Below are 22,178 nucleotides of genomic sequence, written 5' to 3'. Positions count from 1 at the left end.
TCCTTTTTAACAGGCAGAAACCTTGGGCAGAATCCGACTTATTCATGGTCCCCTGAGGAGGAATCTTATGATTTTGGTGATCCCCTGGCTTTTCATTTCTTTTCATCAGGTAAAATTTTAATTTTTTCCAATACTTTGGTTTATGTCCAAATACCTGCAAAACTAACTATTGAATGGAAACTAATGAATGTTAGCATGGCTGTAGACTCTTAGTCTTGTTACATATTTGGATCAAAGACTGTGAGTTAGCTGAGTTGTTTAACTCAAGTCCACTGCCACACTCACATGGCATACTCTTCTCACTGCAAGATACATCACTCGCTTGAGCCCTCCAGCTCTGTGGTTGTCTAACTCAGTGTGTGCTGACAGAACCACCCTACAGGCAGCTGATAGAAGGACTCCAAGAACCTCCTTCGCTATCAAACTCTTCTCTCCTCTTTCTCTGCCTCTTTCTCTGCAGCTAAAAGCTATTTCTTTCAATCCAAACTTTAATCTTCTTTCTCCAACCCCCAAAAACTTTTTTCTATCTTCTCTACCCTCCTTGATCCCCCCACTCCCCCACCTCCCTCCTCTCATCTACCGATCAACTTTGTAAACTACTTTGTAAAAAAGATAGCTGACATACGCTCCTCATTTCCCCACCCATCTGTTGACTGCTCCTAACCTACATCCACCTCTTCATCTCCTAATATAATCTCCTTTTCACTGCTCTCTCCTAATGAGCTACTAAACCTGGTAACCTCCCACAGGTCACTCAACTGAGACTGCTCTCCTTGCCGTCACAGAGGAACTCCACACTGCAAGAGCATCCTCCCTCTCCTCCGTTGTCATCCTGCTGAACATTTCAGCTACACAGTGAACCACCACATCCTCCTCTCCACCATCCAAGGACTGGGATTCTCAGGCTCTGCACTCTCCCTGTTCACATCCTACCTCAAGGACCCCACTTCTGTGTCCTTGTAGCCTCACTACTAGAGTCCCTCAAGGTTCTGTTTTAGGTCCCCTCCTCTTTCTCGTTATTCACTTGCATGGCTTTTCCTACCACAGACACTCAACTAATATCACTGACACTCAACTAATTCTATCTTTTCCCTGGTCTGAAACCCAGGGCCCGGTTTTTTTTTTAAAAGTAATCCACTAGGATTTTGGATAACGGATTGGATCAAATCTTGAAAATGTGTTTTTCAAAAGAAAAAACGGATTACATAATCAGATTAGATCACGTAATCCAATCTTGGTTTTGATCCGGATCAAACCTTTAGTTTGGGTTTTTCAGAACTTTTTTGTAGGATTTGGATCACTTTGATCCAAAAAATCTGGATTAAACTGATCCCATCAGAAGGGTGGATTCAGCGTGGATTTCATGGCCAAAATGTAATGAAAACTTTAAAAATGTATCAAATAATACTATATTTGGATCATACAGTATCTTACAAGATATCCTATTTATTCATAAGGTTTTAATTTTATTTGTTCATCCGTCAGGCTACAGTGATTAGGTAGGCTTTAACGTATTCAGCCTTTCAGTATAGGCCTACAGCAAAGAGTTTAGCCTCATAAAATAATCCCCCAAACAGCTGTCAAAATTGAGCAAAAACAATACATTTTATTCTGTCACTAATTGATATATATATTCATCACAATCACAAAATATTTGTATTTAGAATATTTATTAGTGATGCATGCAATGATTACAGAATAACCAAAAAAATGCAAAGAATGGCAATCACTGATTTTTGAACTCCAAAACAAATCCAAATCAGAAATAGTGTCTAATTATTGCGTCCCTTGTTGCACGTCCTGTTTGCTCGTTCTGGCAGAATGCAGGAGGTTGGTTAGGGTCTCCAAGGGGCTCAGGTGCATCATTGTCAGCACAGAGAGGGACATTGCGCTTAGTAGCGATGTTGTGCAGGACAATACAGGCAAGGGTTATGTTGCATGCTTTCTGTGGTTCCGCTCTCAGGTAGTTAAGGCATGCAAAGCGCCTCTTAAGAACTCCATTTAAACGCTCAATTGCACATCTTGCTCTGCAATGAGCAGTGTTGAAGCATGCCTGTGCCGGTGTATTTGCTGTTAGAAAAGGAGTCATCAGGAATGGAAGGAGTGGGTAGGCACTGTCTCCTAATATTATGCCATCCGGTCGGTTGGTTTGGAGGTCTCTATATAGAGCGCACTCCCTCAGGATGCGTGCATCATGGACAGACCCAGGCCACTTGACAACGCAGTTGGTCATGATGAGGTTTCTGTTTATAAACTCCCATTCCTTCTCACGAGATGCTTGTATATGCACATGTGTGCAGTCGATTGCTCCAATAGTATTGGGCATATTCCCCAAAAGAAAAAAGCTGCGCTTGGCCTGGGCAATCTCGTTGTCCTTTGGAAAAGAAACAAATTCATTGACCAGGCTGGCCAGTGCGATTGACACATCTCTCACCACATCACACACAGCTGATTTCACCACTCCCATATAGTCACCAACAACTTGAAAGAAAGTCCCACATGCATAAAATCGGAGAGCAATGAGGATCTGGTCTTCCACAGACAGACCGTGACTCCTTTGGGTTCTGTGTTGAAGTTTTGGCCTGAGAAGGTTCACAAAGTACTTTATATCAGCCTTCCCAAAGCGAAACCGGACATACAGCTCCTCAGTGGTGTATTGCTCCAGTGGCTTGGTACGTTCAACATACACCCTTTGACGATATCCTATCCTGGCAAAGTGGTGGTGGCGGTGGACAACACCTGCCATTTCACTGTCTCTCTGATTTATATGGCTGTGTAGTTGGTCTTTTCCAAACACACCTATTACAACTGATTAGTTTTGACTTGTGTTCAATTGAGGCAATTGGACCCAAGGCCTATAATTGATGAACAATGTTCACTATAGTAAAGCAACGGAACCATGGACTCAAGAAGCTGTAACTTCACTGCTGCTGAAACCAATGCACTACTAGAGGGTGTTCGGTGCCATTATGGAACAATAGTGGGAAGTTTTAATTCTGCTAAGGATACCAACAAAAAGAAAAATGATGTTTGGATTTTAATCACAGAAAATGTGAATGCTATAGGGTCTGGCCAGAGGAGGACCACAGACCAAATCAAATTGCGGTGGAAGAATCTTAAGGCCAGGGCAACAAAGGACCATGCTGAAGCCAAAACCCCACAAACAGGCAACAAGCCATTTAAGAGGGGAGATTACACAGATGTGGTCCTCGACATCATTGGAGGTGAGAAGTCGCAAGCTCTCCATGGTATTCAAGGTGTTGTAGGGGATGGCGAGCCTTGGATTGAGGAGGAGGAGGAGAATCTGCCAGTTCCTCCTGAGGCTGATCCAGAAAGCGTATTTATATTGAATATATTGAATCTCAGCACTGTTCCTGAGGAAGAAGCTGGATCCTCATTGGTTGAGCCAGTGGTAGTTGCCACAGGATCTCAGAGGAAAGGCTTGAAGCGCCCTTCATCAAACAAAGATGATGATTACAAGGCACTTCTGCAAAAAGAGACTGAAAGGGCAGAAGCACAGCTTCGTCTGGCAGAGGAACAACTGACTCTGACCAAACTGCAGCAAACCAAGGCCAGACTTGAGATCCGCCTCCTAAAGGCTATGCTCAGACAAGCTGGTCTCTCCACATCAGATGAGGAAGTCTGAAATTATTGTGGAGTATTTGACATTAAGTCTTTTTTTTTTTTTAAATTCAATACATCTATACTTGATACTTGTTATAAATATCCGCAATGTACAGTGTTTGTGTTGTAGGTCTCAGATGAGCGGACTGCTGGAAGAGGATGGGGTGGGGTTTTTCTTGTTTTTATTTTTTTTTAAATGTGTGTGTTTTCATTTCAAATAAAAATAAACTTATATTGACCTCACACTGGCTATTCTACTTGTTGCTCTTTACATATCTATAGTTCTACATTGTGATTTCCTATCCTGTTTGAGCACTGGTTATCCAGATTTGGTGATCCTGTAAAGTTCCTATCCGGATCAGATTGATCCAATCCAATGTTGCTTTAAAAAACTGGCTCCAAAAGTAAGCTGGATCACGGATCGCAAAAAAAGGATTACTAAATCCGGATCAATTTTATCCGGATTAAACCTTTTGAAAAACCGGGCCCAGGTGGCAGCACAAATCTGTGTGTTTGACTGACATGTCTCAGTGGATATTTGCTCACCACCTGAAGCTCAACATCAACAAGACTGAGCTCTCTCTTCCTTCCATTCCAGGCATCTCCCATCCACAAACGCTCCATTATTTTGGAGAACTCTGTGGTGTCCCCGGCTCAGACTGCAAGGAACCTGGGTGCACTAGATGACCAATTGTCCTTCGCTGCCAACATCACTGCGACAACCTGCAGATTCATCCTCCACAACATCAGGAGGATACGTCCGTTCCTCACCCAGGAGGCGACAGGTTCTGGTCCAGGCCCTTGTCATCTCGTGCCTAGACTACTGTAACCTGCTCCTGGTGTGCCTCCAGGTGCCATCCGACCTCTGCAGCTCATCCAGAATGCAGCAGCTCAGCTAGTCTTCAACCTACCCAAGTTCTCCTACACTACACCGCTCCTCCGCATCCTACACTGGCTACCGGTGGCTGCTCGAATCCGATTCGAGACACTGGTACTTGTCGTGCTGCAAATGTCTTATGGCCCATTCTACATCCAGGACATGGACAAATCATAGACCCCATCCCGTCCATTACGTTCTGCTACTGCCAATCAGCTTGCTACTCCCTCACTACGAGGGGGGCCCAGCTACTGCTCAACAAAATCACGACTGTTTGCTGTCCTGGCTCCACAATTACACCAGGAAAGCAGAAACTCTACACATCATCTGTCGCAGATTAAAAACTCATCTGTTCAGACTGCATATAGCCCATAAAATAAAAAAACCTTTCTCTAATGATTCATACTTTTTCACTTTCACACCATATCTTATTGATTCTAAATGTAGCACTTATTTTATATATTATTATTTGATGAAGTTGATGTACTTGCATGATGCATGATTTGTGCAATTTTTGGATTGTATCCACATGGTTGAAATGCACTTATTGTAAGTCACTTTGGATAAAAGCGTCAGCTAAATAAATGTAATGTAATATCCAACGCACTCTTTTGATCATTGGGATGAACTTATGAACACCCTGTTGACTTGCCTCTTTGTGGGATAAGGTCAGAGCCTGGACAACCAATTAATGTTGTACATATTCTACATTCACATAATAATCCATTCCATGAGTTGGCTGACTGAAATATCTATTATGTCTTTTGTTGGTGTTTTTGTCTTATTACTTTACAACACTTCCTTTCCATTTATTTTTTGTTATTGTGAAGCACTGTGTGACCTCTGCTCTTGAAAAGTGCTATGTAAATACATTTTACTTACTTCATCACACTGCTTCCAGTTCATGATACTGATACCAGTGTCAAATCACCACCTTCTCTACCACCACCAGCATCAAGACTCCATCTAGAATCATAATGCTGAGGTTATGCTGTGGACATTAATCCCCAATGGTGTCTACACAAAAAAAATCTTAAATCTTTATATTTTATCAACAAGGATGTATATCTGTATGCAAGTCTCTGCTGATTGAATGTTATTTTAGTTTTTTAGCATGTGACTATACAGTAGAATGAACATTGTGTTACAAGAGGACACCACTCCTGCAGTTTTCCTTTACTGTTCAACACCCAAACTTTTCCTCTCTCCTTGAATACATGGACACTCACATTCAAACCCTTCTGCTCAATACCCCAAACTCAACCCCTCTAGGATTTGAGTCTCTACATATTTACTTCCCCTTGTTTATGGAGTGCTGCTCTACTACTTTCTAGCACAGTGTTTTTTGTTGTAATTCATTCTGTTTGAGTTGGCTTGTTATTTTTATCTGTTGCATTTGCCCTTTTTTCTGTTGTGTGACATTTAATAAGCTTTGTTTGGTAAGCTAACAATCCTGATTTGTAGCATTTAGTGATGCTAATGCATTTAGTTTGACTTACTTTTCTTTGCTTTACTTTAACACTCTTGCCAGAGACATACCTTTAGCCTCAGAAAAAATAATCATGAATTAATCATTCAGCTGTAGGGTTCAAAGACTGCATAGGATTGTAATGAAATAATGAAGCAGTGTTCACATGAAACATCCCTGGTTTAGTTCTGTAGCCTACCAGGCACGGAGATCAAATAGTTGCTTTAGCCTAATCATATTATTTGATCTCAGTCACGTGCATGCTCACAGAAACACATGCACATACATGACAGACTAACAAGGAGACGTGCATCCATACACCCACACCACCACACACACAGAGTATGGCTGAATAGGAAGTGGGGCTTTTGACAATCAGTAGTCAATTATCGTGCAGCAGAAATAAGAATAAAGTGAATGATGTTACCTTGTGATTCAGCACCAAAGGATAAGCAGGTTGGTTGCCAGGCTTTGATGCTGTAAAGCTGTTATTTCAGACTTTTACTTTGGCAGCTGTAGTTTTTCCTGGAAATTCATAATACATACTGTATGTACAAGGTACATGAAATGTATGGTAATCATTCTCCAGCTCTGCAGCAAAGGTTTTCCTCACAGTCAAATTGCTGCTGTTCCTTTATGTCCTGCAAGCCACTAAACTGCTGGGAGATTTTCAGTCACAAGACTTTAGCTAATTAATATATCCATAATACTTGCTGACAAGCAACTTACAACTAATTAGTAATTCAAGCTCTCTGATTACTAAAAGTATTTTTCTTGTGTATGAAAACTGGTTGGTTTTATTTTTGTAGGTTTGGCCATTGTTTCTGCCAATGGTTATAACATTCCCAGAGGAAAATTTTGCTGCTCACAATAGTCTTTTCTTTGTCTCATCAGAAATCAATCAGTTTCTTATTTGGAGAATACTGAATTCAGACCTGTATCTCATACCTGTATCTACTGTTTTAGAGAGGTGCTGATATAACTGTATGGTCATTTTGGAGGATGTAGTTTGTGGTGCTGTTGAGTTATACCAAGAGGTGTTAATATTTGGTCAACCCTCTGATATAAATTGATTGGACTAAATAATGGAAATACCTCTCTAAAACAGTAGCAACAAAAACACTCATAAAAAGGTAAAATTCAAAAATGTTCTTTGTGAAACTGAACTGGGTCAAAAGTGTGACTACTCCACAAATGTGTAGAATAGAAATAGAAATCTTACACTAAATTATCAAATAGTACTTTGGGATATCTTTTCAACTCAGTGGAAAAACCCATCCTGCCTGGGATACAAACAAATACTTCATGCATTTGAGTAGCATATCAGTTCAAATAAATCACGTCCAAGGAAAGCAAGGACAATGCTCCCCATTCCACTGAAGAGCTCCATTTTCCCTCTGTATGACACATGCCACATCACACATTGCTCCATGGAACTGCTGGCCTCAGTGTCTGTGCGAAGTTGGGTAAAATATAACAGAGGGCTCACGAACAAAGAATAAAACACAAGTTGCACAGGGATGATGCTTTTGTGTTATGTATTTTCTGGTAAAAAGTTGTGTTGTTTTCGAAAGAGTATTAAAATTAACACACTAAACTAACACTAAATACTCTCACGACTGTTTAACCCTTCACTTACAGTGTATGCCGAAAGAGCAGACAATATACACAACTCCACCTGATTAAAAAGATCCAGATCTCAATAACTGTGAAAGAGATAGTATAATTTTCCATAACTTACCCTACAGACCCTACAGAGAATAATCTGACATTAAACTGAAAGCACTTTTTCAAATTACATTAGCTATTATTTGCCCTTACATAATAAGGCTGCCCAGTGCACAGTTTACAGTTTAATTCAATTGACAGGGGGGTGAGGGCGAGGAGCTGGCTGGAGTAGGCCTGAACTGGACAGACATGGTGGCAAGGAAACCCAAGGAGAGGTTTTGTCATCTGCCATGAAGACTAGAGAACTGGCTGACACTGCTAGGACCTCCCAAAGCCAGGTGGGTGCCCAGGTATGGATTCAGGGTTGGGACTAGCTCAGGACTGGCAGGCTGCAGACTTACAAACCCGAGTATCATCGACTGGAGTGCTGGATGGTTGCTGGCTGACTGGAGGATAGCCGGCTGAGGTGCAAGCTGAAGATAAGCAGGCCAGGAAGCCGGCTGGGGACTAGCATGCTGGAGGTTAGCTGACTGAGGGCTATCTGGCTGGGAATCAGGCTGGAGAGCAGAGTGAAGGCAAGCAGACCAAGAGGCAGGCTGAAAGGCTAAGGAAGTCTGTGATCAAGCAGGTATCGAATTCCTTAACCAAGGAACCAAGAACTGACACTGAGGGATTGAAACCACACAGACTAAATACTCATGTGAGGGAAGATAACAAGACACAGGTGGAACTAATCAGAATCAGCAAACAATATGATACACTATAAAACACTATAAAACAGGTCAGAAAATAAATTAAGTATCAGGTGGGTATAAGTATAAGATAAACTAAGTGTGAAGTACCAAGTGGGTTTACCGGTTGATGATGATAATACAGTATAATAATACAATGTAATAAAATAAGTAATAAGCAGAGGTGTGTGTACTGTCAAGAGTAATAGAGGTATATAATATCAATAACAATAAATAAGAAAAACTAACATGGGAAAACTAATATTGCACGGGAGTAGTACACAGAATATTGCACAATTATTCATTTATGGCAGAGATGTAATGATCAATGTCCAGTTTAGTGACCTAGGGTCATACAGACTAACCCTTAGAGGAAGGAGTTAAAGAGTTTGATGGCCACAGGAAGGAATGACTTCCTGTGGCGCTCTGTGGTGCTTTTTGGTGGGATGAGTCTTCCGCTGAAGGTACTCCTTTGTTTGACCGGCACGTCATGGAGTGGGTGGGAGATACTGTCCAAGATGACATGTAGTTTGGCCAGCATCCTCCTCTCTGACACCACCGCCAGAGAGTCCAGCTCTACCCTCACAATGTCACTGGCCTTACGGATCAGTTTGTTGATTCTGTTAGCATCCGCTACCTTCAACCTGCTGCCCCAGCATTCAACAGCATACAGTATAGCACTGGCCACCACAGACTCACAAAACATCTTCAGCATTGTCCGGCAGATGTTGAAGGACCTCAGCCTCCTCAGAAAATAGAGGCGGCTCTACTCCTTCCTGTATACAGCTTGAGTGTTCTTGGTCCAGTCCAGTTTGTTTTCCAAGTGTACTCCCAGGTACTTGTAGTCCTCCACAATGTCCACACTGACCCCCTGGATGGAAACCAGGGTCGCTGGTGCCTTGGCCCTCCATAGATCCACAATAAGCTCCTTAGACTTTGTCGCATTGAGCTGCAGATGGTTCTGCTCACACCATGAAACAAAGTTCCCCACCACAGCCCTGTACTCCATCTCATCACCACCGCTGATACATCCCACCACAGCATAGTCATCAGAAAACATCTGAAGGTGGCAGGACTCTGTGTGGTAGCTGAAGTCCGTGGTGTAGATGGTGAAGAGGAAGGGAGAGAGGACAGTCCCCTGAGGGGCCCCAGTGTTGCTGACCACGCTGTCTATGCTGTGGTCTGCCAGTCAGGTAGTACACAATCCAGGACAGGATGGCACATAGCAGGGTTTAAGGTAAACCAGGTTGTGATCTGACCTACCCAGAGGGGGGAGGGGGGAAGAGCTGTATGCATCCTTAACGTTAGCATACAGCAGGTCCAGTGTCCTCTCCTACTCAACTCATACTGGGTTAAATTAGTCAGTGTTGTTGAAACACTGACATGGTTGGAGTCACCCGAGATTAATATGAGTGCACTCGGGTGTTGAGTCTGGAGTTGTGCTATGGCAGTGTGAATGGCGTTGCATGCCGATGCCGGGTTAGCAGAGGGGGGGGATGTAAACAGCCACAACAATGGCATGTGAAAATTCACTTGGCAGATAATATGGCCGGAGTCCCACAGCTAACAGTTCAATGTCCGCAAGCCCACCGCCTTTCCGCTTACCGCTCCCGGTGTGATCCCTGTTGGCCCGAAAAGTCTGGAAGCCGTCGATGGAAACGTTATGGTCCGGGATATCCTGGTGTAGCCATGTCTCTGAGAAGCACATCAAACTACACTCATGAAACTCTGTCTGACTCCGGGCTAACGCCGTTAGCTCGTCCATTTTATTCGCCAGCGATCTCACGTTGCCCATGACGAGAGAAGGCAGACACGGATTAAATCTCTTATTCTTAAGTCTCTTTTGTCTGCACCCCTCTCTCTTCCCTCGCCGCTTCGTTCCACTTCTGCATCCTTGGTGTGTCCTCCTCCAGATCTCAGTGGGGACATCGGTTGTCCTGGTCGCCATGCCGCTCAGCTTCAGCGCGATCAGCTGTTGCCTGGTGTAAACAATGCGGCCAAACAGCTGATCTGCAGCGGTGCCCTGACCGAGTAGCAGAAGAAGAAGTTCCGTGGCGAAAAAAAGTACCAAAACACTTTCTACTCTCATTTTTGTAAAGAGCGTAGTTTAAATTACACTTACACACAAGTTACTCAAGTTTGGAAGAAAAAGGAAAGTTAAAAGTTGGAAAAAGTAAGATGACGAGACAGCAACAGGTAGCATGCGGGCTGGCGCATACGCACTGAATTAAGGCGGGGCAAACAATCAAAACTGAAGGGAAACACACAATGACAGGAAGTGAAGTTACTGACAAAAGAGGAGAGGAGAAATACAAAATAAAACAGGAAACATTGACAGAAGCACATGAAACAAAGGAGAACCTGAACTAAGGAGCAGAGCAGGACATGACATTAGGGATGTTGCCTCACCCCTAGATCTCAGAAAAGAGTATAATTACAATGATGGCAAAACCACAAAAATCCAAGTTTTAATAAATAACTTTTATTTAAATTGTCCTTTATTTTGGTGTTGCAGCTACTCTGGTGTTAGCAGCTGGTTAACAGCTGTGTTTGGGATGCATACAAATATTGAATCCATTCCTTCATATTAATACTGTTAGGTTATCACATTTATTACATTTTTTCTTGTCCCTCAAGCCGTCCGTGAGTTCTGTTGTTTGGATTCTTTGTCTCCCTAGCCTCATTGGACTCACTTCCTTGTTTACACCACTGCCAGCCGGTAACCATTTTCCTGTACCTGGACCTGTGTCTGCCTACCGGTCTGTCCGCCTGTACTTGTCTGTAAGCCACTTCACCCCAATAAACACTGTAGCCATCCAGCTACTTCATCCTCATACCGCTTCCTGGTCATCTGCATTTGGGTCCACATACTGCACCCCATACAACAGTTTTAGTAATACTGGCCAGCCAAGTTGGCTGCTGTTGGGATTCAGGTAGGACAGGTTTGGTTATTAGCAGAAATATCAATTATTAATATTAAGGTACTATCTTACATGAATTAATAGTAGACAGTGAAGGGTGAATCTGAGCACTGGCCGTCACAACCAGCTATTATTACAACACATACACAAAATAACCATAGGCAACTGCTCTTTAAAGATACAATAGTGTTTATTTAACCTTAGCACTGAATAATAATTAATAACTTAAGCCAACAACCACTATCGTTTATTCTAAACACAATTCACGACAATGAAGCTTAGATTAAATAACATAGTTATACAATCTATTTCTGCCCAGACACAAGCCTCTTACTTGGGATTGCTCGTTTTCAGATTGTCCGGCAAAGTCCTCTCTGGCTCGGATACTGACGGGGCCAGGTCCGCACTATCGGTGGGTTCAACGGCGAAGCTGTTCCTTCGGGAGGCAGCAGTCAACTTTCAGTGGGGAGAGAGAGAGGCTCAGCGGCTGTCTTTCACTCCGAAGAAACGGTAAAACCTGAATCTTCCTTCTTCAAGTACGGATTGTTGTATGGGAAATAAAAATCGAGATCCAGTGCGTTCCAGATGTCTCCTGAAGCAACCTAAGTTACAATGGAAAAATTGCAAGCAGACTGGTGCGGCTGGCTTTATGGAGGTGATGATGTCATGGATGGGGTGCCAGGGTCTTCTGCGCTCTGTCTGGCAGCTCGTCCAATAGAAATCCAGTGTTTGGGTTCAATTGAGATCTCACGTTTAAGTGTGACTTAATGGCTGGTGGAGATTTGGTGCTATTTTACTGTTTGGCCTTTGTTTCCCTTTCAAGCCTCTTGGTCAAGGCTTTACCTTTTCCAAGTAGGCCGCTGCCTTTGTTCTCCACATGTGGTGAGGCCCAACACTGCAAATATGCAACTTTGTAGGCTAATAATTGTGTTGTACAAAATTAACTGTAAAGGTTGTCAGGACAATCTCATCTAAATAAGCCACTGGAGTCTGCAGTCTGCAGGTTTTCATGCCAAAAGATGCCCACAGCACGTTCTTCCCCCGAATTTTGAAGGAGTAGTAATAGGTGGGTGGAGTCTTTCGTTGGAATGAAAATCTGCAGAATTTTTGTTCTCCATGGTACACCCCATGATTAATATGGAGTTACTTTTGTGTCTTTATTATGCAGTCAAAAATAGGTTTGAGAGAAAAACTATCCACACTTTAATTTGTAATTAAAAATGTCATCCAAAAGTTTTGGTTGTGAATCCAAGTTTTGTTTGCACATCCAAAAGTTTTGGATGACATTTTAAATCAAAAATGTGTTAGTGTGGATGGTTTTGCTCTCAAACTTATTTTTTATTGCAGAATAAAAACACAAAAGTAACTCCATAGATTAATGGATTATTAAAATTGTCATTGATTACTTTTCTGATGGATCAATTAATCGACTAATCTCAAGTCTAATCTCAGCACGAGTAAATTTAGCAGTAAAGGAGACACGGGAGTGGCTGCCTTTAGTCACATCTTGTTTATCATAGAAATTGGCTGCTACCTTCGATTGACTAAAAGTGATACTCTTCTTGAATCTTATTACTATTAATGGAAAAGTGGATTATAACACAGTAATGGCCTGAGAAGTTTTGAATAGCTTTTTTCTTCTGCGTGTAATGTTTTTTTTTTTTTTTTTTTTTTTAAAAAGAGGGGAAAAAAGTCTATTATACACCCTGTATGCTTGAGCCTCTACAGAGATACCACTCAGTAATCATAGCTATATGTTGGGACAAACATCCAACAGAATCTTAACATGCAGAATTCTGCAAATACATTTTACACATACACAGAAAAACACCAACAAATGCATATAGAGCAGAATTAGGCATATATCCACTTATAATTAACATTTAAAAGAGCGTTAAAATCACCTTAAATCCAACCCCTAGACACCCTCCATTCCAAAGCCCTCCAAACCCAAGAGCTGAGCCCAGAAAAGAGTTCCCTCTGTCAGTTGGTGCTGACACTAACTGCCCCCCCCCAAAATCTCACAACAGCACTGCTTTCCAAACACCAATCAGAGTAAACCAAATTATAACGCAATGTAAAGAAACCTATTTGGAACATTGGAAAGAAGAAACTAAAAGCCAAAGCAGATTAGAAAGTTATCTGGCCCTAAATAGAGATTATGTATTGGTAGAATATCTCTCTACTATCAGAGAGAGAAAGCAGAGACAGAACCTAACGAAGTACAGGCTCAGTGACCACAAACTGGCAATCGAAAAAGGAAGACACAAAAAATCATGGCAACCAAAGGAAAACAGAATATGTGGTCACTGTTCGACAGGTGAGGTTGAGACAGAGATGCACTTCCTCCTACAATGTACAACATTCAATGAAATAAGGAACATTTACTTTAACAAGTTCAACTCTAATCTCAGATTTCAAAGACCTAAATTACCTTTCAAAATTAAACATACTTCTAGGAGAAGGAGATAAGGCATATCTTGCTGCCCAATATATATCAACATGACACAACCTGATGGACAGTGAATGACCTACACAGACATAAACACACACTCATAAAAAAACACGTTGCAATACTTAATAATAATAATAATAATAATAATAATAATAATATGAGGAAGAACAAAAAAATGAAGACTTTGGAGTGGCCTAGTCAAAGTCCTGACCTGAATCCTATTGAGATGCTGTGGCATGACCTTAAAAAGGCAGTTCATGCTCGAAAACCCTCCAATGTGGCGGAATTACAACAATTCTGCAAAGATGAGTGGCCAAAATTTTGTTCATGTTTGATGATCTAAAACATTTAAGTGTGATAAACATGCAACAAAAAATAAAATCAGGAAGGGGGCAAACACTTTTTCACACAACTGTAGACATTCATGGTCCCCAGAGAATGAATCCTACTGACTTTGTTGATCCCTTGACTTTTCCTCAAGAGCCACTATGAGGTAGTTTTGGTTTTGTGGAAATATAAATAGGCCTACGTAGTGAAACGCAAGCCATTACACGACTAGTGTGGACAGCCATGTTGAGTGTACCTGTTTGGTAAGACATTTGAGACAGACAACTGAAACCGCTGCTGAAACACTTCCAGTGTAGACATCCTGCAAGAGCCACTAGCGTGGCTATAGACTATTGTCTTGTTTAGACCAATTTTTAGATCAAAATCAGCTGCTGAAAGCTTAGATGTAGGCCTACCACTCATTTTTTTAACAAACAAAAAGGAATTGTCCACCATTTTGGGAGATACACTTATTTGCTTTCTTGCTGAGAGTTAGACAAGATCAATACCACTGCCATGTCTCTACAGTAAAGCTAGAGCGAGGCGGTTAGCTTAGTTTAGCATAAAGACTGTAAACAGGGGGAAACAGCTAGCCTGGCTCTGTCTAAAGGATAAAAAAGTGTCTACCAGCACTTCTGATTCTCACTAATTAACACTATATATTTTTTGTTTAATCTGCAATGACTTCCTGAAGACTTGTTGTCACCATAAGGTTTCCATCCAACCTACGGAAAATCCAGGAAGTCACTGTGTCTGACCACAAATTGTCCCGGACACAACTCCTCATAAAACAACAACTTGTTGTTTGGTATAGATTAAACAAACAAAATATAATGTGTTAATTGGTGAAAATTCATTACTATATCTGTATTGTGTTCTACATTTATGCACATTCAGCATTTGTCAATGCTGTACTCCAGTTCCCACTGAAGAGAGAGAGAGAGCGAAAACAGAGGACAGATTTAAAATGAATGCTGTCCTCATTCCTTCAGACTGAAATGATGAAAAGCATCTTCAATGTCCTACTTCTGGAGTTTAGGGGTTACACTGTCGTATTTACAGACACACACACGCACACTGTCTGCCTTTATACTCGTAAGGTAATTTAGTTTTCTCCTATTTATTCCCAATGAACAGCTTCTTGAACCCTAACCTTAAAACTGCATTAGCACTGCAGTTGGTAATATTGACATGCTAATATTAATCTGTTTAAAGTAGACTAGTTCACTGATCAGACTAATTTTATATGGGAAAGGTATTGGTTCATTTTGGTTAAAAATGTATAGCTTGTCATTAATTCATTGTCTCTACAAATTGATAAGTGAGGCAAAAACACAGCAAAATTGGTATTGTGAATTGGTTTTCATTTTCCAGTGAAAATTATTTTGATGGATGTTGATTTGTGTGTTTGAGCACTTGCAGTGCTGAAATAGCTATGGGGGCAGTGCTCTTTAAGAGAGAAGAGTGCATCCACTCCTGAGTTAATTCTATATCCGGTTTTAACAGCACTTTTTCTGGAACGGACGGTGGAGAAAACCCAGTGGCTAGACTATATTATTTGAAAAGGTAAGAACCTATATATATATATATATATATATATATATATATATATATATATATATATATATATATAAAATTAGACAGGCCATTAATTGTTATATAACATTATGTGTTAACGTCAAGTGATATGTGACATTGAAGCTGGTGGATACTAGCTAATGCTAATTTTGCTTGACATGCTAGCTAGCTAAGGAGCAGTTAACAGCAGTCAATTAAGGAGTACATTTTTCTCCGGTATAACATCAAATGTACAGTTGAACTAAGTATAGTGTGTTTCAATGTAATTTAAATGCCCAAAGGTAAATGGTTTTGCTACCTGTTTTAGGGAAATGCTGGCACTAGGTTAAGAGGACATAGCTAACTGTTCCAATATAAGCAAATTATTTTAACAGTCCCTCCACAGTTGTTGGAGGGAAAAGCAGCCAGGGTAACATTTTGGCTCAACCACATAGTAAGTGAGCAGAGTCATGCTGCTGAGTGAACCGCTGAATTAGTTTGTCACCAAACAGAGAAAATGGGATTATTTAGCCTCTTATATAAACACATAGAACATAAGTACAGTGAAGTTTTTTTATTGCAACTTCATATAAACACAGAAGATAAGTACAGTGACAAACTCAATGCTGTACTTTCCCTGTAAAGTAGCACACAGATTAAAAAATATATACAAAGTTCATTCATTATAAATACATTTTAAAAGTCAGTTGAATCTCTTGAAGGCTTTATACAATTTTAAAATATATATAAAGTTAATTTAATAAGTCTTTAAAAAGACAAATTATTTTAAATATTTTAAGTAATGTTTAAATCATATTTATTTATTTTATTTATCAAACAACTTATTCTAAAACAATTATTAAAGCTACGGTGGGTAAATTGGAGAAGCTGGCAAGAGACAGCTAGATTTTGAAAGTACCCAACCGAAAAAATCCCACCCCCTCCCTCTGACAAACACTGGTTTTACTGTGTTGTGTGTCATGTCAACAGAATAGGAGGGTTAAAGATGTCTCCCTCTGGCCATGGTGACCTCTGCTTGGTACCGGGTTACAGCGGAGACACACTGGATGCACCCCGAAGTGCTGCCCGCTTCCTTGCTCCGCCCATGTTAACCAATTGGGCTGATCAAACAGAGTGTGCCGGGGCACTGAGTTCCATTTACAAACAATTACACTATTACTTATCCACTAATAATGTTTATGATGGTTTATAAAGCTCTCACACCAAATTATATTTCAAACTTGTTTGTCAGCTATGAGCCAGTCAGGTCTCTCAGGTCCTCTGGCACTGGCCTTTTACAGATTCCAAGAGTTAAGGAGTTGAAACAACTTTCTGCCCTACTCTCCACCAGCGAAAGGCTCCTCCACAGAAAGACTGCCAGCTCCAGGATGACAACAGTGACCCTGCTCCACCTGTTGTTCCTGTGAATATTCTTTCCACACACCCCCCCACCTCTGACCTGGACTCTCCAGCATCCATATGCTCCCCTGTCTCTCTTCTTAGTTTCACAAGCTAGATAGAGGACTTGGTGAAGTTTGGAATCAAAATTATCCCATTCACCCACAGTATGGCTATTACCAAACACCGCCCACCAATGCCACCTTGGTGTCAGCAGCAACTAGGACGCCCTGGGCCTCTGCTGTTCCAGAACTGTAGCAAAGCAAAAACAACACGAAGAAGACCAATTTCCGCTACAGAGGTGCCTCTTGCAGAGGTCCGCCATTATGTCCAGGTCCCGCGCCTTCAAGTTGCTCACTTCTTTCTGTATGACCCTCCGAGGGCATTCTGGCTTTCATATGACCCCCCCCCCCCCCTCCTAAAAAAAACGAAGAAAATATTTACTTTGAAGAATAATGGTTTCAGTCAGTCATCTGGACACTGTTTTCAGAATCAAGACATTTCGGCTCTACACCGTCTTTGAAGAATAATATGATGTTCTACATTGTTGGGCCTCACCATGTGTGGAGAACAAAAAACAAAGGCCTGCATGTGAACAAAAAGCCTGAACTAGTAGAAATAGCGCCAAATCCCCTCAGGTCGGTTAAGTCACACCTGTGTGTAAGATTTAAGCTTGAATCCAAACCCTGGATTCCTACTGGACAAGCCATCACCGGAACGCAGGAACCCCCGATGACGTCATCATGCCTATAATCTCACAGCACACCGGTAAAACCCTGTCTTTCCACTGTAACTTCGGTTGCTTCAGGGGACACATCACGTGAACTTTAACTCCCTAGGTGAAGTCTTGGACGCTGGACCAGCAACAAACTTTTGTTTTTACTGTTTTTCTTCATAGAGACGATAACCGCTGAACCCCACTAAAGTCAACTGCTGCTTCACTCCACTGCCACTCGAAGGAACAGTTTCGCCATTGAAACCGCCGACACAGCGGACCCCAGCCACGTCAGCATCTGAGCCTGAGGGGACTTCGACAGATAATCCCAACGGACTGACGCATTAAAACGTTATCAAGAGCGATAGAGAGCTAGAGAGATAGATTTTATAACTGTTTTTATTCCATCTAAGTTTAATTTGTTGTGAATTGTGTTTTGCATTATTGTGGAAAGTAACAGACTGCCGTGTCCCATTTCTGCTTTGTGTTTTCATGCTTAACACGCTCCATTGTGTATTGGTACCACGTCACTGGACCATTTAGCTGTTAGTTTTGTAGCCATTGTGGAAGCCAATAACTGTGCTTCATCAGACCCAAGTTCAGTAACACGGCTGTTGAATGAAAGTTCGCTGCCAGGTTCCTGTGTCATAAGGGATAGCTATTGTGTTTTACCTTTTCTTTCTCCACTAACCCACACAGCTTTTAATGTTTATAATTTCAATATTTAAATTTATTAATATTCAAAAATGTGATATTTTGCTGATAACCAAACCTGACCTAGCTAAAGCCAAACATGTTCAATGAGCATTTCAAACGCAGAATTTGCATAATTGCATAAAGAATGAAGAGTAGAACTATTTGACAGATCACAACCTGATTTAAAAAAAAAAAAAAAAAAAACATGAAAAAAAAAGGTTCTGCAACTAGTTTCACAACACTAAATTGATATATTTTTAAAACATTTATTTGTGTAGTGGTGGTAATTATTCATCAAGTTCTTTTAGTTCTAGAAAGAGCTCAAACTTTGACTCAGTTACCATGGTAACTAACTGAACCCAACCTGCTCGCTGGCAGGTTTTCTTCAACAAACACTGAGTTTCTCTGTCTCCTCCCTCTTACAGAGCCAGACGCACTGTTTCATTTCCTCATTGATTCAGTCCATATCAAAGTGCATATAGAAGCACATTAATTAGCAGAGGATTACTGTCACAATCAAAATCCTGGTTAGTTTGTTCTCTAGTTACCGCTTTTATGCGCTGTCAGTCATTTCTTAGAACAGCGTTTTTTGCCCTCACATTCAAGTATTACACAACATCAAGTCACCCTCAGCTCAGAATAAAACCTCTACATGTCCTTCTGTTTTTATAACACTGACTGTGCACACAGGACACCTGTCAATTTGTTAGAGCAGTTCCACCAAAATCTTTACTGCACATAGTGTAATCTCAGTTTAAATTGAAAAACAAAAAAACTGGTATTAAAGTTTAGACATGTAGGAAAACTAGGAATAATTATCTATCACTCATGATGTGATTGGTCCCATTGATGGAACATCATTCTTATAATATTGGAGATTTTATGTTAATATTTCTGAGTGAGCATGATCGTGGTGCAGCTGTAGAATGTAGTTAGAGAGCGTTTTGTTTTTTATAAATTGGCTGTGTGTAGTATGAACATGTTTTCACAACATTTCAGTGACTGTTTAATTTACATTTGTTTAAGTAGCTGAAATAAATCTCTGAATGCTGTTGATGTAAAATAGATGTCTACCATTTACTGTATTTTAACCTCGACACTTTTTCAAGTGTAAACCACCAAACACATTACTGGATCAGGTTGTGATCTTATAATCTCTATGTCTTTGATCATTGTATATTTCATCTTCAGTTGCTGGCCCCTGTGTTTTGTCATATTAAAGCTGAACATATATTTAAGATGTAATATAGGCTGCAGCCTAATAGTCAGATTCCACCACTTTATCATCCATTAAGGAAATGTAAGTCATTGATGATGTAAATGATGAATTAATGGACAACACTGAATAAAACTTTGTTAACTTATTGACACTGCTCCCCGCTCTGACTCAGGCTCTTTGCTTAAAGAAACAGGCACAGTTTATTTACCTGTTACCATGATGAACCGTAATATCAGAGACACATTGATTGATTTGATCAGAGTTAATTAAACTGACTATCAGCTGTTCTGGAACCAAAAACTCTGAGTTTCCGTCTCAGAGTGTTATGGTGTGTCGAGCAGCAAAGCATGCATAGGACCCAAAATAAATAAATTAATGGACAATGGTAACATGGGTAGTCAGAGATAATAAAAAAAAGCAAGTAGAGAAGTCCGAACAGGAAAATGAGTCCATGAGGAAACAGGTAAAATCCAAACGCAGTAGTCCAAAACACAAGGAAAGTGCTGAACCACTCAGCACAAGGTACAAGGACAATCTGACACTGAACAAAGGAAAGACACAGACTTAAATACACTCAGCGAGGGACGACAACAAAACACAGGTGAAACTAATTGACAATGGTGAAAACAATCACAGCAATCAACAACAGGAAGCAAAACTACCAGACACATGAGGGAAGGAGAGTATTTCAAAATAAAACAGGAAATCAACTACATCTCCATTACTAGCCCAATCATCGAATGTACTGGCTTTTTACCTACATGTGGGCTATAACAATAAATTCACTGCACATAATGAATGTGTACAAATTGCCAAAGTCAATATTGTCAATATTTACAATGTATGACAATTGTACTCTTCCTGCTATGTTATAAAAATTATGCAGACAAGCAGAAGGGTATTTAGTCAAATAAATGTATATGTTATATGTATATGTATATGTAAATGAAGTAAATGTAACCAAATAGCTTCAGAGAACAGAATTAAATCTATTTTTACATCACATTGATAATGCTGTCCCTATACAGGTACAAACAATTCCCAGGTTACTCAGCTTGGACACCTTTTCAAGGAAAAATACACACTGATGCTCCTACAACATTAGATTTCAATTTGTGATGTTTGGTGAATGTTTATAGTTTAGTTAAAAATTCAAAGCCAAGATGCCATTATTTTCTGGCTCTGCGGCATATGGGGTTTTTATATGTATTTGCCCACTCACTTGTAGCTATGTGTTATTTTGCACAATATTTTATAACTTTCTGAACTGAATAATAATAACTAACAGACACTGGAGGGTGCACAGACGCTGGAGGGTGCACAGACTAGGGAGGCTGCGGAAGCCCTGGAGGGTGCAGAGACACTGGAGGGTGCACAGTCGATGGAGGCTGCGGAAGCCCTGGAGGGTGCAGAGACATTGGAGGGTGCACAGATACTGGAGGGTGCACAGACGATGGAGGCTTCGGAAGCCCTGGAGGGTGCAGAGACGCTGGAGGGTGCACAGACCAGTTTTTTTGCGATGTACCTTCCCTACAAAGTTTTGGATGAAGCTGGAAGCAAATAAAAAAGTACGATTTTTATTTTTACACAAATCAATATTTCATCAAAAACACTTTCCAAAAGAGTCATGTTCCCTAAATGTGTAATACACCCACACCATTTCAGTAAGCTCATTAAGTTCTCTATTCAGGCTCCAGTGCACCTGTTAAGAGTGGTGCAACTTGCAATTTTATGATTCAGGGGACTATGCAGTTCAGTCACTTCAGCACAGACCTACACAACTTCAACCTAACTAATGAGACAAAATAAATTAAATCACCTATTCTGATGTACAAGACCTTTAGAATTACCGTCCCACAGTGTGCCAAGCTGGATCTGGACCTGGACTCGGCCCCCGTCAAAGGAAGTCAGCCTCAACAATGAGCAGCAGCTACAGCAGCAGCACCAGCAGAGGCACAACCACCAACTGCGGCCTCAATATACCCAGATGAGGCAACAGGAGGACAAGGATCATTCATTCCCGCACCTCCAACACCCAAAGAGGCCTACAAATCACATTGGGGTGGCCCAAACACCCCCAATCGCCCTTCCAGCCCTCATTGCACTCGAAGCAACAAAGAATTCCGGCCCAGATCAAACTCCGGCACCTCCTTAAAAGTGATTGCACCGATGATGGAGGGGGCAGCAGGAGATGGGACCTCACAACTGATTTTCATACCATGGACATATGCTGACCTGGGAGTATGGTAACCTGGAGACCATAGAGAGGCACGCTATCCATGCAGAAAAATTCCTCAAAAATGAGCAAAGGAAGAAAAGTACACAGCTGACGGACAGATTACAGATGGTGCAGCTGAGGGCGTATGATCAGAACAGAGGCTGAGACCAAGGCCGACGGGGACGTGGAGGAAGAGGAAGAGGACGAGAAAGGAGTGACGCTTGTTTCAAATGTGGCAAAATGGGACATTGGGCAAGAATCACGAGTAGGGGTGTCGACGCCAGGTTGGGAAGGAGCTGGCTTG

The 22,178-nt window shown here is 41.1% G+C and overlaps 1 protein-coding gene across 1 annotated transcript in view; it reads right to left on the bottom strand.

Moving 5' to 3' along the window:
* Positions 1–17,617: 17,617 nt before the first annotated feature.
* Positions 17,618–22,178, bottom strand: part of LOC122886437 (cyclin-K-like) — a 32,660-nt gene continuing 28,099 nt past the window's right edge. Inside the window, exon 3 of the mRNA XM_044218661.1 lies at positions 17,618–21,206. Coding sequence (XP_044074596.1) covers positions 20,982–21,206 — 225 coding nt within the window. The 3' untranslated portion in view covers positions 17,618–20,981. The remainder of the gene's footprint in view (positions 21,207–22,178) is intronic.

The sequence above is a fragment of the Siniperca chuatsi genome, linkage group LG13 (genome assembly GCF_020085105.1).
Source record: "Siniperca chuatsi isolate FFG_IHB_CAS linkage group LG13, ASM2008510v1, whole genome shotgun sequence".
Taxonomy (NCBI): Eukaryota; Metazoa; Chordata; class Actinopteri; order Centrarchiformes; family Sinipercidae; genus Siniperca; species Siniperca chuatsi.
Note: the sequence above shows the minus strand (reverse complement) of the source record. Positions and strands in the feature narration are given on the sequence as shown.